The following is a 17095-nucleotide window of genomic DNA, read 5'->3' on the forward strand; positions in this document are numbered from 1 at the left end:
AACTATTGAATTGGCTCCTGAAAGTCGTCCTCTCTTCACTTTTCTGTATTAGAATTTTTTGTCATTCCTCATCTGGGAATAGGTTATTTTCCTGTCCGATAATGTAGATTTTGGGACAAACTCACTCAAATTTCAAGATACACAAACCAAACAATGACTACCAGACTGACTAGAATTTTTGCAGTCTTTGGGAAAGTCTTCTCTTCATTGAAAGCAACTAAAGACCTAAGTCCTTGCTTATAACAAGCGAAAGCAAGGAATTCATCCATATAACATTAGCTTGTTACTAAGTTACCTGATATTGAATTCTGGCTAACCTATTTCGAGGTAAGCGCTAGCAACATTTCTTCCTGGTACGCTACCCATGAAGGTCACACATACTTATCAGAAATACAATCCAAAGGCTGCATATGGGATAATTGCTAGCGACTCCACCAAAGTTAGTTATGTTTCTAACAAAAGCTGTAAATCGGGTGAACTCTGTTTATGTGGAGCCGGTGAATCAGCAATTATATGGAAGCCACGTACATCAGAAAAAGTAAAAGTGTACCTTTTGTTAGAAAATACTCTTTCTTTTAGGTTCATACGTTTGCAAGGGATACAGGATGCCATCCTATTTCCTGTCTCAAGGCGTCTGATATTTCAAGTCTAGATCCTCGAGTGGCTATAGGTTACTCAGATGGACTTGTTAATATCTTTAATATGAATACTGGTGATATTGAGGCTAATTTTCGTGCTGGCCGTTCAAGAGTCACATCTATGGACCTGAAAAACGATTTACTTGTCTGCGCGGCGGTAACAAATGCTTTTTTGTTATATTTTTAGGATTCCGAAATAAATGTTTTTGACATTATATCTGGATCCGGTACTAGAATGAAGGGACATCACGGTATCATTACTCAGATGAAATTACTGACTGAAAGGAAAATATTGATTTCAAGGTAAGTACATAAAGAATTATATATATATACATTTATTTATTTATTAATTATTTATTTTAAAAAAGAACTTTTCACAGCCCTTGTATTGACTTAAGATATCCATGCGACTTGATAATATATTAACCACTAAGGTTGGGATAATCGTGTTTGCTGACGACTTCCGTCTCATCCAGTCTCTATCAGCACGTTATTCTCACTGGTTATACCAAAAATCCCTGGCAATAAATACCGAATCTTAATATAATCTTAAGTATTTTAAGGAGAGGCTTAAGTTTAATAGTACCAAGTTTAATATTACCAGCTTTTGTTGCACTCACGTTAATATTAGACTGGCTGAAATTTTTGTTTCGAAGTGACGTCAGCCATGGGTTAATATCCTCCGAACAATTTATAGAAACAAATGATCGCTATTTTCCAGCGTGTAAAGTATCGTCTAATAAACAGCCAGATCCAATAACGTGGGACTTTAAAGCGACTTTATTTAGTTGGTCCGAAGATAGATATTTGGGTTTTTGAATCCAAACTATTTTGTGGTATAGCTCAGTAATCATTCAACGACTTTGCTGTATATCAGTCCACATTCCCGAATTTCTTAATCCTAGCCTGTTATAATGTCGGAATAATAATCCTACACTAATTTGCCAGTGGTTGTAAGGTTATTACTTATTGAGCTATTCATTTATTTAAACCCACAAACATTGGTAGAAAGAGACACCAAATATATATATACGCCATACAAATCATTCGATTTGTTTAAGGTTTGGGATACTACCTGGGCGCCCAAACGGAAGTGGGTTGTTTTCTTAGGGATCCAATTCATAGGGCATTGGAGCAACGTTAGGAGATGCAGTCTCATGGTATCCATTGACCGACAATAGGTACATTTGCCATTTGTTCCCTCTTGATCCTGGAGCCCATGTGCACCATTAGTTTGGAACCATGGTTTTCCGACTTCCGTAGATGAATCCTCCATATCTACCAATCCGGTTAAAGCGCCGGACATTCGCTTTCCATCTTGTCAATCTCATTAACAAAAACCCCGCCGCGGGAGGGCAGTGAGTAGGACTTACCTGGTAGTGACTGTATACACGTGGCCGTGTGAGAGCATTTCTATAGGGAGAGCGGACTCTGCCCACCCTCGACCTTACCAAAGCATTCAGGGACAAATAAATCAATAAACTAAATTTCGTTACTCCACTAAACACAACTGAAGTTTATATAGATAATAAACAAGAACGCTTAACCTCGAGACCACTAAGCCAGCATCCAACGATGTTAATGTCTAACTTCAATCGAGTAATGATCTTATGCAGCCCTTCATCTGTTGTCTGAAGTGGATAACTGTCTCACACCCGATACGGATTGGACTCCACTGGCCACGACTCCGAACTAGAACTCCAGAAAATCCATCTTGAAGCTGGTCACTAGTGAACACATGATTATTGTCAGAATGAGGATTTGTGGAGATTGTAGTAATTTTAACGGTTGAATTCATGATTTGATCTAAACTATACCACTATTAAAAAAACTAGTGTGGGACTCCTCGTTAGTGCTCATTCACAATCCCGCACTCGTGACACGAACCCAGGATTTTCAGTTTCCCGTGCGAACGCTTTACCTCCAGACCACTGAATATGTATAACTGAGCTAAGTAACTTGTTTTCAAACTGTACGGATTTGCTAGTTATTTAGATATTTCATATGCGTCATTGTCTTCAGTAACATCATTTTTATATTCTTGTAATACCCTAAACAGTTTATTTTATATCCTATTTCAAGTGCACAGGACAGTTTTATAAAATTTTGGGACCTGAAAACTCAACACTGCTTTGCTACGTTGACAGGACATCCAGGACCGGTATGGGATTTCGCGCTCACTCGTTGTGATGAATTACTTGTTAGTGGAACTAATGATCAAAACCTGAGAGTTTGGCAGATAAAATATGTAGGTCTGATACATTTTCCTTAAATCAGCTAAACGCACTTCTCTTATTGATAAGGGTTAATTTAGGGGTAACGTATACAAATAACATGTGTATCCAGTTATGTGATTTTTAATTTATTAGCAGTGTAAATCCTTATACATTAAGATCGCTTTTTGCAGGAGGTTTAATGTTTTTGTGTGTATATTATATTACTGGAATTAAAACTTCCTTTTTTAAAGCCGTAAAGTAATGAACTCAAAATTATTTCATCCAAGCCCAACGTTTATTACTAATGGTTTAAGATCTCTAATTTCTGAGGAGTATTCTCGCAGTTTTTTTGATCCAGAAAATTAAATTCATTACCTAATTGAACATTTTATTATGTTTACAAACAAATTTGGTTTTCGTTTGTTTCAGGTGAATGAAAGTGATTCGCTTGTGAAACATAACGACAAGACCACTTCAAACCCCGATGAGGCAATAACCCCCTTAAGTGAACCTCAGTCTCAAATCGCCATACAATTTTCGGGTTGCGTCCAACGTTCAGGAGTTCGCCGAGTTCACTGTTTGGTTTTTGATCCTACTGGAACTTACTTATTGTGTCAGGTAAGGTTTTGTAAAGATATTCTTTCTTAATGTTGCGGGTATTTTTCAGTAAGTTCAACGTCTACAATTTATTAATTCTATATGAAGCAAACTGTTCATAGTTTAATTCATCTCTTTTTCTGCCAATATTTTCTTGTGGGTTCCAATAGCCAAATATATGATAACCTGGAACCCATGTAAAACGTAAAATTGTCCATACATTTTACAATCCGTTTAAATATGATATAAAAAAATATTACGAGATCTTGGTTGAATAGCTTGTAATATGTACACAAGTTTTTAAACTTTCCTGAGTTTTTTAGTTAGAATTTTCGCATTTTAACGAAACTTTTTTCTTCAAAAAAATGTTATTGTCACTAGGTAATCAAATGCAGGTTCGCGTACTAGGGTTTGATTAAGAGCTAATGAGATTGCTGCGTTATCAAACATAAATTAAGTATTGTTGACTTCAAACATATCATTTAATGTTTGAAAGACGAGTGCTCATAGTGTATTCATGGTGCATTCACTCTCAAACTGGAAATTTTATTACGAGTAAGTATGGGAATATGAAAAGAATACCTATGTCGTTAAGGTTGTATGTTTTCGTACCGCATAGCTAACTCCTAGGTTAATTTGTAGGTATCAATGTCAAGGTTGGACTTGATAGTTTCTAATTAAACTTGTGTTAGTCTAATTTGATCATCTATCTACTCTGAAAAGTGGCTTAGGTTGTCATGAAACGTCAGAAATACGATTTTCTGTTCATTGAGATGTAACAAAAACATATTTATTATCCTCGGTTGGTTTTTTTGAAGGTTTATTTATACAGTTCTTTAGAAGAAACTTGACGTGTTACTAAACTAAAACTTTTGTCTTCGATACTTAATTTTTATTTCTTCTAGTCTTTCGATCGAAGTGTGGAAATATTTCGACTTCTGGATGAGGAGGCAAAAGCTAAAAGACTACGTAAAAAGACCAAGAAAACTAAAGCGTAAGTTATTGCCAACTGTAGCTGAACCGTTTTGGAAAAAAATGTCAACTAAAATATACAACTTATGAGATACCTCACAAACGGGATTCCATCAGAGACTGTTGTAATGGTTTCACTAAGATGTTAACCTGCTCATTTGATTTATGAACAGATCCTAGATCTTTTCAAATATTAGTAATTCAGTTTGGTAGTGGTTACTCTATTTTTGTTTACGTGACTTTCCAGTTTTTGAAATTACTGTCCTCATGCAGATTACAAATGGATCCAGATAACAATATTCTCTTATTTATTTTAAGGAAGAGAATTTTTCCGATATAAATTTTCATATCTCAGCAAAGCTTTGTGCACTCCTAAGCTATAGCATTCAGTAATATTTTGCACCTACATGAATTACTCTAGATTTTGGGCAGACCGATTAATCTATTCTTTTCAAGATATCAATCACTCTTAGATCTGACCTTTTTGGCTGCTCGCTTGTAACCTTGATTGTTTTTATAAATGAGTGTATATCTGCATTATGACTTATCCTTTCCTCCATATGTCTTCAGCTTGTTTTTCTGTCTGGCTACAAATATTGAGTCATGCTTTATTGAATTGAGATGGCACGTTTGTGTTCTCTGATCAGCTTTTTTATTGCTGACTGTCTAAATTAACGGATGTATGAAAAGTACATGTCCAAAAGCCATTCTCGTAGTTGTCCTGTTTTGTTCCGTTACTCGCTATCGCAAACTAAGTTGGTGAATATGTAGAAGGTTAAACGGTATATACATTGCATTCACATTATCATCCGACCATATGGAGCCAGACAACGGGTCTATAAACATCTCCAGTACTTTCAATCTGCTAACCGCTCTAGGTTATTTTCTGTAGTAATCATCATTGTTATTTTAGTTAAATTATGCGATATATTTCAGCATAAATACTTGTATTCCTTCTGCACTGCTTAGTCGTAAATTCAAATAATTTGACCATTAATTAATTTTAAACCCATATTAAACGCTGAATGAAGCTCTCCCAGCGAAAGAATTGATCTATAAAATAATCAAATGATCAGATTTACAAAATGACACTATACTTTCAAATGAACACTGTCGACGGAAGTCATAATGTCGATTTGGGATTTATGATTAGTCTTAATCAGGAACACTAATCGCACTCACAACTTATCACTACATTAAGCATTTCTCCAAAATCTGTATAGCACTTATAAACTGCTATCATAAGCATCAGACCAGTAGTCCTATACATATTTCAAGATCATATCTCGACTACCTCACAATGTGGCTCATATTACGTTTTTTTTCAACCAATTATTTTTTCTCTGAAATTACTCAGACACTATTGGACTGTTAGCTAATCTTTTTTTCATTACATTCATTTTTAGAAAAGGCTTGGATTTATCTAGCGTGATTCTAGAGGCAGAAGATGAATTGCGTCCCATCTTGAAAATTAATCTGTCAGCCAAGCCTGGTAGTTGTGACATTTTGGCGCCGCGTTTAGTCAATGAACATGAATCTCAGAAACACCTCATTCGTGTATGTATATTTTTTGTTAGGCTTTTTGTAACATCCTTTGTGCATTGGTAATGTGTCTTCTGCTATATGCTTTAACTTTATTTTATGCTAGATTATCTGCTCACTTAAGAACAATATGTTGGAAGAATTGCAACTGGCGGTTCCTTTATCTCCATTTAAGTTACAAACCCTACAACCGACGCTAACGTACAATAAGAAATGTCCAAATGCCCGCTTACTAAATACTGTTTCTATTTTTGGACACAGAAGTCCGGTAATCGCTTGCAGTTTTACTAGTGATAACCTTGGGGTTTTTACATTATCCCAAACGGAAGCAAAACTGTGGAGTAGGTATGTACAAAATGAGTTATAATGTGACTTTCTCTAAAGCTTCTCTATGTCCATCCCTTATATATTTCCTTGTATTAAATCATAATTGAATTAAAATTACTCGAATGTCTTATTCGATTAAGATATAACTGGTTATATTTGTATCCCATAGTAATTGCATTTAAACTGCGCCTTTTGTTTTCTCTGCCTCCAACTTTAGAAGCCTAATAAGAATCTAACAACAGGCATATTTGAGTGGAACAGTATAAAGTTCAGTTATCACTGTCCAATGCAAATTATTCCCACCTATGTTCCTTATGTAATGCATTGAGCATTATATCTCTGAAAATGCAGATAACGCACTTTGTGTTAGCGTACTCTAAATTTCTCTGAAATGAAATATAAGTTTCGTCTAAAAGAGAACTGTATTCGCTGAGTTCTCTTAATTTTTATTAAATGTGGGTTTTTTAATGCTAAAATGTATATCAAACTCACTAGTTGAAACCTCGTTTCTATTTGTTTCTCTAAATAGTGTATTTACGCCCTATTTCATTCATTACTTCCGTAGAGCAACTAGAAGTGAACCTTATTATCAGCTAAGTGGTTTTCAATAGGTTTACGTGACCAATGATGTAGTGCTAACTGATGACTTGAGCGTGTAAATTTGATATCTAATCCCAGAATTAAACCGTCAAAATGATCAGTAAGAAATAGTTGACCGTAAGTCGAATAAAGAGAACGCTGTCTTCTAACTCGAGGTTAATAAAAACTTATTTTAAACTAGATGCAACTACTCCTATATCAAAACTCATAAACTAGTCATCAGACTTCTTTAGTACAAACTTTTATGTATGTGAATCTTATTTGAATTAGCTATTAGTAATGGTTGTATTTACAGAACGATTACTCTTTCTAAAAAAACCTGTTTCACCTCTGATGAATAAATACTGATATAATAATACCCTTCTTATTTTGTATTTATATAAGTTATTAATGGTTCACTAAATTCATGAAGGATCAATGTAAATTTATTTCCTTTATTTTGAGAATACATGGTTAACTTACTGTATTGACAATGTGCTGGATACATCTAAAGCTTATAGTAGGAGAAAAAATGCGAAATTAATTTCCGATTTATATTAGCGTAGTTCAGTCTACATTCTCTTATTCTATAACATTTTTTAAGGGGACCGATATAGCGAGACTTTTCCATTTGCTATGTATATTTTCTAAGATTTTTAATTTACAATGATTTCCTGTACATTTGGAGCGAATACAAACTGGAATTTGATAAACTATTCTATCTGGGATATTAATTTTCATAGAATAAATGTTGACAAAACACAATTTTCTTTTTACACTATTCTTTAATAATCTTGAATCACATTCGGAAAGGGTTTAAACCTGCTATGTTTGTTTCTCTGATTGGTTTAAACTACAATACGCTTATTTTTTACCATCATTTTTTAATGTATTTAGACGTTCAACAGCATGTCTAGCTACTTTAGAATGGAAGAATCATTCAAACAGCAAGCATAATAATTCAGATGAACCATTATCAAATAATCCATTACCTAACAAGGCATCTTCAATGGTACTTGCTCCAGGCGATCGTCATGTAGTCATTGGATATGAGGTACTTTTTTATCGAAATGAAATATTTTCTTTAACAGTAGAGTATATTTCTCGTATAATTTACATATTATCCTACTTTCTTCTATAATTATTTAACCTTAGAGATCCAATCTCATTAATTTATTGTTTTTTATAATTAATCCTTTTTGCATAAGATATTGTCATCACAAGTTGAACTGTTCAGTGTTTTTATTGTTGAACAGAAATATCAGCCAATGTATTTTAGATTATAACCCATAGTGGTGAGGACTGTCCAAAATCGATCTTATTGTAATCATTTAAATGTAAAATATTTTGTTCCGATTAATATTTGGTTCGTCAAAACATTGTCTAATGGGTTCCCCTTTATATTATAGAATAGTATGTTATGTACTCCCAAAAGAACTACACAATAAGTGTGGTAAATTTTATATGATTTGCAGTTCCTGAAAAGCGGAATCATTTAGGGATATATTTATGTGCACCAGAAAGTAATCTAGTACCATTCGGAAATACGGAAATAAAATTAGATATAAAGCTTATTCTGATCATAAGGTTATGTTAAAATCAATAAAAATAGTGTAAGCGGCTTAGTTTTACACCCATACAGATAGATCCCTTCACTGTATTTTTCGCTCTACGACCTTCAATTCCTTCTCATAAGTAATAAAAATTGAATCCCTATGTTTTATTTCCACAAAGTATTCTGTGCTAAATATTTATAAGTATTTAGTTTACATAGACTTACGCACTCCATAGTCCTACCAAAATTAAGTTTATTTTATTACCATAAATCTCGTCTTCCTTCTACACTTAACGTTTTACTGTATACCAATGATTCGCTTTTTCATGGCTGATCATTCAAAGGGTGTTAGTACCATATATTAAGCAATAAATTATGTAATTGGTCAACTCAACAAATATTTATTTACTCAACAATGAACCACCTCCATTGTTTGAAGTTAGTGACAGACTCTGGTTTTCTAAAAATTCGTACCTTGGACAGTGTTGTGACATACGATACAAGCTATATATTTATCTCACTTTTTTAACTGCTGGCAATGACTTGAAGTATTCCATCAAACAATAATACTTCGAATATTTTTCAATCATAAAACTAATGAGATGTATTTCTTTTTTAGACTGGTCAACTAATTTTATTCGATTTGACTTCGAAATCAGTAGTTCAGATTATCGATGAAGCTCATACTGGTGCTGTACGAAGTATTGCTGTAACCGGAGATAAGGTAGTTATATTTTAACTACGTTGTTTGATTTGATACTCCCTATAGTCTCATAAGTTCAGTGCAATATAATTCAATATATACGTACAAATATATGTAGTAGGCCACAAACCAAACTTGTGAAAGAACGAATAATACCATTTAACTATCCAAACCTTCGTTAGTGGAGTGAAACTCTTTCAAAGATAAAATTAACAATCTTTTTGACTAACCCTTAACAAAATATGATAAATTGAATTTTTAGTTGCTTTGAAATGAACCCACCATCACTTTTGTTTGATATTAGTACCTAGATGTGTATTATAGTTATGATAGTATTCCACTAGTTACGCCTGTAATATTGGCCATACGCTACTCAAATTATGCAAAACATATGAAGAAGTAACTGATAAGATACATTTTGGATTTCATTGCTAATGTTTTTTTTTCTACACCTCTCCTAGTTTAGTTACTGTGTTCTATGGCTGTTTTTATTCTTTAGTTCACTTTTCTCTATAAAATAAGATGACCTACCACCAATGAGGATTGCATTTATATGATATAATTGGTACTGGATTATTATTCTTATTACTATTTCACTGACTAATTTGCTCTCTTGAAAGGGCATTTTTAAGGTGCTTTCAAATGGTGCGATTCATTGATTCTGTTTTATAAAATAGCGACCATAATTTTTTTTTAAAACACATGGAGAATAAGACAACATGATATCGTGTCCTAAAGATATATTGACACTATTTTACATTGTCGAATATGTTTCTGTCTTCCATTTGTAGAAAAAGATTATATCCGGTGGGTCTGACAAACAAGTGAGGTTCTACGATTTCAGTTTAAAAACTTCTGATAATGGGTAAGTGCGAATTCTCGTAGGATATTGTTTATTTAATAGTTTTAGATTTATTGTTAATTACAAACATTTTACACAACACTTGTTTGCTTAAGATCAGGTTGTTGTTGTAACCATCAAAATTTAAATTAGTGGAGGTTACCTTTTGTATATATCTATAAGCTTATTCTTGCTTTTGTAAGTACTTTTATCAACAGATTATGAAATCAATTAGCTTTTGTAGTTTGTGCACACAAATATTGAACAATTACAGTGAATACTTTCTTTTTATTTTAGCAAACCACATCTCTGTCTTGTTGAAAGCTGTCCTTCAAAAACTGTCTCTGATCAAATTAGTTGTTTAGCTGTTTCACCAAATAATCGACTAGTGGTTGTTGCTTTGATGAATTTTCATGTGGATGTATTTTTCACTGATTCTTTCAAGGTAGGTTATTTTATTTTAAGGCCTTATTTTTATTTTGCACTTATAGAACTGTTTTTCGTCAATTTGTTTATTTGGGGAAATAGTATGCTTTTATTTGAATAAAGTTAATAAAAACTACAGTGCACACCTTCATTTTTGTCTTGCACATCCTATTTTTATTAGCGAATACATTCACTTTATGGTCATTCTGCTCCAGTAACCAGTTTGGATATTTCTTCTGACAGTCGTTTAATTATAACGGGCAGTACCGATAAAACAGTTCGTTTATGGGAATTACAATTTGGTAATTGTCAGAGAAGATTTACCTCACATTCAGAACCGTAAGTTTTCTCATTTAACTTCGAAGCAGTACTTTTTTGAATTTACATATGCTCTCGTGAGTTGCTAAATTCCAAAACTTAAATTCTTAGTAGGTATCATTACCATGTTTTTATTTGATAATTTTGAATAAATTGAGCATTGGGTAGATTAATTTTCACAATCGGAATCTTTAATAATGGGTAGATTGTTATAAATAAATTAATATATTTGCAATATCCCAACGAGTAGAAAAATTAATTTTTTACAAATATATTAATTTATTTAAATTCTTGATGTTGAATATATGTGTGTACAATTCACAGTCTTCGCTGTGAACTAAACATGACGAAACCTTCACCTTAGTAGTCTGTTTCCAGTTTCCTACGCTGGGGTTCACTATTTACTTCACTAAGAACATTAAATTGAAATGTTTACTGTAAACTGATTTGGCTACTCAATGTCACTGATACGAATTATTAGTTACTGGAAGGTTATCATTTGTTATCAGTAAGTCTTATTGAAGATCCTACGTATTATAGTATATTATATTATTTTCATGCCTGTCACAGTTGTAATTAACTCGATTTTCTTTCTTGATTATTTTTTAGTATCACTTGTGTTCGATTCATTCCACATACTTCGCTGGCTGTCTCCTCTGATAAAGGTGGTCAGATTAAACAGTGGGATATTAAAAAGTTCCGTGAAATTACTACCTTTAAGGTATGTTAAGTTTTTTCATGCAAATTAGGGTTAATATTTAGTGTTTGATGGATGTGACCACTGGTGTCACTGAAATTGCTACATTCACAGGTAAAACATGTGTCATTAATTGTAAGGGTAGTTTTAAATAAATCTTGCAAGAAACACTTCATCTATCGTTTGATCATAGTGCCTTCTTTAAAATGTTACATATTCGCAAGCGGTTAGTGTTCAGAGCAAATTCATGTTTTATATCTTACCCAATGGAAAAATGTATCAATTTTCGTGAAACTCATTCTTTAAAAACCAAAACTCGCATCATTCATTCACGTTACTACTAAATATGTATTACACAAGATGAATGACAGGATCTTGTATGCATAATTCTGACATTTTTTAAATCATTTCCAGGGTCATAACGGCAGCGTAACTTGTTTAGCTACAACGATTACTAACACAGCTCTTTTGACCCAAAAGAAAACACCTAAACTGGAAAAAACACGCAAATCACGTGCACAGAACAACCAAGATGAAGGTAGCAATGATGATGATATGGATGAACTATGGGGTGGTCTTATTCTATCTACCGGTCAAGATTTCAGCATAAGAATATGGGAGGAGGCTGATGAACTTCTGATTTTAGAAGAAGAGGAACAAATTGCACGAGAACAGGAGGAGGAGGAAGAATTGGTCCGATCAGAAGCAGTGATTCCTGGAGCGATGCCTTCAGAAGCTAGTGAAGTTGGTCCTTTAGGCCGACCAACCGGTAATACAAGAGATGCTGTAAGTTTATCGTAAATTGTTAAAATAATTTTTTCGTTATTAATCTATGCTATCTATCCAATGATTAGATCAAACAAAAATTCAAGTTTACGATCTTACGTTTAAAAGCTAAATGTGTCAAGCGAATAGATTGTAATTTCACGAAATTTTATTCTCTGTAAACTGCTTTGCTTTACAAGAGTAACTGTTTAAGAAGGAGACATTTTCTTGAACACGATTTAAAGATACTACAACTTTAACTAATTTCAACGTTTGTAAATCCTAATAGTCCTGCGTTTGTATAACACAGTCGAACTTCACTCAAGTAATCTTTAACGTCAAGTAGTTTATTGTTGTTTTCTCCATATTTCTTTGAGCAACTGCCAAATTTAACACAAATATAACTCAATGATTGCAACATTCGTTTTTTCACTAGTAAAACGCTTGGTTTCAAACCGAACTTCATTTTCGAATGTTATGGGGGGGGAAAGATAGTACACGTGTATATCTGATAGCCTAGTATGCAACTTTATCCTAATACACAAATAACCATTAAACTGGTGATCGGTTAACTTGTAACTTCCCTTCAGCATAATTGAAAAAACAGTGGACAAAAAGAGGAATAATCAGACTTGTAAACTGTTAGCAATAGCTGAAAAAAATTATTTTTATACATCCTTGAATAACATTGAGTTAATATGTGTGATATTCATACACTCTTATTAACAGTGTTCTAGCTTTGTATCAGAATTAATGCACGACAAGTAACACATAGCTTACCATTAAAAGTCTTATCACAATGAATATCAAAGATACTCAAATCTTCTTTACCAGTTAAACAAACTTTATACTCAATCTCTTGATAATTTCAGGTTTCTTCAACATTAATTCTAACGATTTCACTTTTTCACACTTTCTACTCGTAACTTTCAGGCTGATATGTTTATGGAAGCAATGGACATTTATGAAGAAGAGATAGTAAAACGTAAAAACGGAGCTAAAAATATAACACATCCTCTAATGGTTGCACGTGGAACAAATTGTCCAGAGAGATTTCTACTCAAAAGTCTAATGGCTCTAAGAGCACCATATTCTCGTTTAGGTGGTGGTGGAGCAGGTTTAGAACATGCATTGGGCGCTTTAACTAGTGAACATGTTCGCCGTTTACTTCCTAAGTTAGCGGATTGGTTATCACGTGGTTGGGAAATAGAACTTGTTGGACGTTCAATTCGTCATTTGGTAACGCTACATTTTGGTCTCGTAATATCATGTTCCGAGCTACGTGACGCAATCCGTCAGTCATCTAAGGCTAGGATGGAACAATTAGTCCGTGCAAAAGTATGTCTTTCTTGTTTTAGCCATATTATTACTATAGTTTCATGTATTCAAGTCACTTATCTACTAATAATGGGCTGTTTGTTTATTATAATATTCTAATTTTTCTCATTTAAACGAACGCGATCCTCGTAAAATCTCTACTAAATGGTGGAACATAAAAATAAGCATTAACTAATATCTATTACTGTCATCCATTACTTTTTTTAGTTATATATGTGAAAATTATGATTGAATCTAAAAGGAAATATATGGTTTATGATATAATATTAGGCCTGCAAACCGATTTCATAGATGATGAACATGGTTATTTTCTCTTTGTTTGTATCACTTTAATCATAGTTTGTGGAGAAAAGGAAATTGTTCTTATTAGTTTTACAGGTCGACTCAAACTCACAAAAGGCACCTCTGTTTTTAACGGAGGCTATTCTGTTATCTGGACTTGCTCCAGGATAGATCGTTTACATATGATGACAGTGATCACTCGAAATATTTATGGTCGTCAATTCATGTAATTTGTGCTTCTACAGTGATAGTTACCCAGCAGCAGTAAACAGAAAGAATCAAATATTCTCCTTCTGGCCGGGTTTCTTTCTCCTAGCTAGATGGCTTAGTCGTGAAACTTTCATTATTCTTCTGAACAACGTCAGCACAAACTTTAGGTAGAAGTGAGGTATTCGAATTTCTGCACATATTACTGGTAGCTTGTTATGTTGAGCCTGATTGGGTATTGTGGACCTACAACCTGTCCGCATATTTGTTTTTATTGTCACTCCATCTGACTTGATTCTTTATCCTACTGTAGTTGTGACTTCGATCTGTGTGAATTGGCTTCCGACAGGCTTAAGCGTCCGGTTTCCCTGTGTTGGTCGTGGTGACCAAGGCACTTAAGAATAATAGCTTGTTTTCCGAATCCTTTTCCAATGTAGATTTTATGTCATTGAAGACGTTTTTGACAAAATTCTATTTATTTTCCATCTCATCATTTTTTATGATGATGATGATGAATCTACATTTTTGGCTTGACCAATGGAAGCCGCGATTTTACTCGAAGGAAAAAGCCATACAACAGACAGACACCAACAATGCATAACTTTGAACAGATTGGTATCAGTCTAAGTTACCACACATTACAATGGTAGGAATCTAATCAGTTGGAAAGCTGAGGATCTTAAGTAATAAAGGAAAAATATCTCTTCCCTAACTAGTTTTGTATTCATGTCATCTACAATCTTCAACCATAATGTTTGAAAAAAAGTGAGAGAAATGTAATGTAGAATCAATTTATATTGATCGCCGTTTGTTCGAATGGTTTTATGTAGATTGGTTTAATTTCTAGGGTACCTGTGATAACGAGGTAACACTGGACAGCTCTTTCACCATAGTACGGAACTCCTCAGCAGTTCTCACCAAAGATCCCATTAGGGATCGAATACAGGGGTTTCATATCTTACAGCTAACACCTAGCGATTAGAACTATTACGTTAACGTCTAATAGTACGACTCAAAATTCAATCCATTTGTGATATAGAGTGACGGGCATCTAATGTCATTGATGACAACTTTCTTACATCCGATATATCTAAGCTCTAAAAGTCCCAACTTCTCACTAGAATTTGAATTACGTCTCGAATTCACTAGTGAGCTGACTTTTACAGTTTAGCTGAAGGGATTTTGTGGCGATTTGTTTAGTTTATTTATTTTCAAGTATTTATTCATATCGACTCGCTGCTATATTGAAGTGAAATTTATTTATTTGAACACATAAATATTGGTACAAGGAAGCACCAGATATAAATGCACCGAACAAATCTCATTTGATTTGTGTGAGGGCTGTGATACTGCCTAAGTGCCCAAACTGAAGCAGGTGGTTTTCTTAGGGAGTCACACCCCGAGTCTTTGACCGAAAGGTCTGATCCACAAGGCAGTGGAGCATCGTGAGGAGATGCAGTTCCATGGTAGCTGGTGACCAACGATTGATTCATACGCCGTTTGTTCCCTCAGAATATTGGAGTCCATGTGCACCATTGGTTTGGAATCAGGGTTTTCCAACTCCCCGAGGTGGACTTTCCGTGTCCATCAACCCGGTTAAAGCGCCGGACATTCGCTTTTCGTCCTTTCAATTTCGTAAACAACACCCCGCCACGAGATTGCAGTGAGTAGGACTTCCTTGGCAGAGGCTGTATACGCGTGGCCGTGTGAAAGCATTTCGAGAGAGGGCGGGCCCTCCCCACTCTCGGCCGTACCAGGGCATTTAGGGGCTGAAGTGAAATATCTTTGAAAATATCACTTTTAATCACAATCATTTCTCTACATTGATAAACGTCAATTAGGTTATACATTCTTAAAATCTTCAAATATTTTCACTTATCTCCCTTTTGTACATTTTAGAATCTTATCGGTATGAATTTAGCCGGTTTAGAATGTTTAGCTAGAAAATTGGAAGAGAATCAACAAATCGATCTATTCGATGAATTAATAACAACACGAGATAAACGAATCAAAAAACACAAAGCTAAACAAGCTCGTTTAACACCGTTACTTCCCGACTAATTTTGTATGTCATAAAGAGTACATTTTTATATATACATATTTGTAAATAAAATAAAGACATTGTACTGTAATATAAAATAACATTTGTTCATATTTTACATAGTGAAGTGTGTCGTGGAGGAGGGCGTAAGATAGGCCGTTTATCATATTTCATGTTTACAAGAAATACAAAGATAATCTTATTATTCTGCAATATACGTTTTAAAGAAGAAAAAAAGGGACTACAAATTGTCCATTAAATAACTTTAATAACATTTCACTTAACCATTATATTCATAATACTTATCACTAATTGAATATAAGTTATACTCTAGAATAAAGATAATAATAATCCTAGTAATAATATTCAGTTTATTGAATCAACATTTTTTTTCATTCGTTAATGATATCACATGAAGTACATTTCAAAAGTTGTTATTCATACTTCTCAGATACCATTGTTTCTTATAATCTCTTCGTAACTATAGTCTGTAATATAAAAAATAGGTAGATGGATAAATATATTCGATTAGATTGTAATTTTGGTGTAGAAAAGAAAAATTGATTTCTTGTTAGATTCATTATTTAAACACATAAACATTGATACAGGGAGGCATCGAATACATATGAGCCACACAAACCACTCGATTTGTGTGAGGGCTGAAATACTACCCGGGTACTCAAACCGAAGCGGATGGTTTTCTTAGGGAACCACACTCCAATCAATAAATTTACAAATATACGCCTATTGTTTCCAAACATATGGTAGAAAAAAAGTATATGTATAGACTATTACGAAACATCTTAGTAGTCATTTGAGAATCCATCCACCATTTTGTTCATATAAATTTACATCAAACTGCTAAGTTTTGTAGATCTCATCATGGATCATAACTGAAAGTAATTTCGATCTAAATAGAAGTAGTGCACGATTTTGATTTCAGCAACATACTTCAAACATTAGTAAGTGTTTACAATTTCCCGTTTCTTGTATTCAGAACTGAGATTGATCAATCTCTGTTGCCTTTGTGTCCATTCTATCCAATTACCAC

At 33.7% G+C, this 17095-nt stretch overlaps 1 protein-coding gene across 1 annotated transcript; it reads left to right on the forward strand.

Annotated features, from left to right (window-relative positions):
- Positions 1-364: 364 nt before the first annotated feature.
- On the forward strand, positions 365-16267 carry Smp_136010 (hypothetical protein; the record flags this gene model as incomplete). The annotated part of the gene is made up of 17 exons (XM_018789507.1): positions 365-538; positions 580-795; positions 826-941; positions 2721-2886; positions 3284-3472; positions 4357-4445; positions 5830-5980; positions 6072-6310; positions 7769-7907; positions 9046-9150; positions 9921-9994; positions 10268-10415; positions 10578-10735; positions 11324-11435; positions 11826-12197; positions 13110-13514; positions 15903-16267. The coding sequence occupies 17 exons, from the start codon at positions 365-367 to the stop codon at positions 16062-16064; spliced, it is 3015 nt and encodes a 1004-aa protein (XP_018654944.1). The 3' UTR covers positions 16065-16267.
- Between the last annotated feature and the right edge of the window lie 828 nt (positions 16268-17095).

Source organism: Schistosoma mansoni, chromosome W, assembly GCF_000237925.1.
Source record: "Schistosoma mansoni strain Puerto Rico chromosome W, complete genome".
Taxonomy (NCBI): Eukaryota; Metazoa; Platyhelminthes; class Trematoda; order Strigeidida; family Schistosomatidae; genus Schistosoma; species Schistosoma mansoni.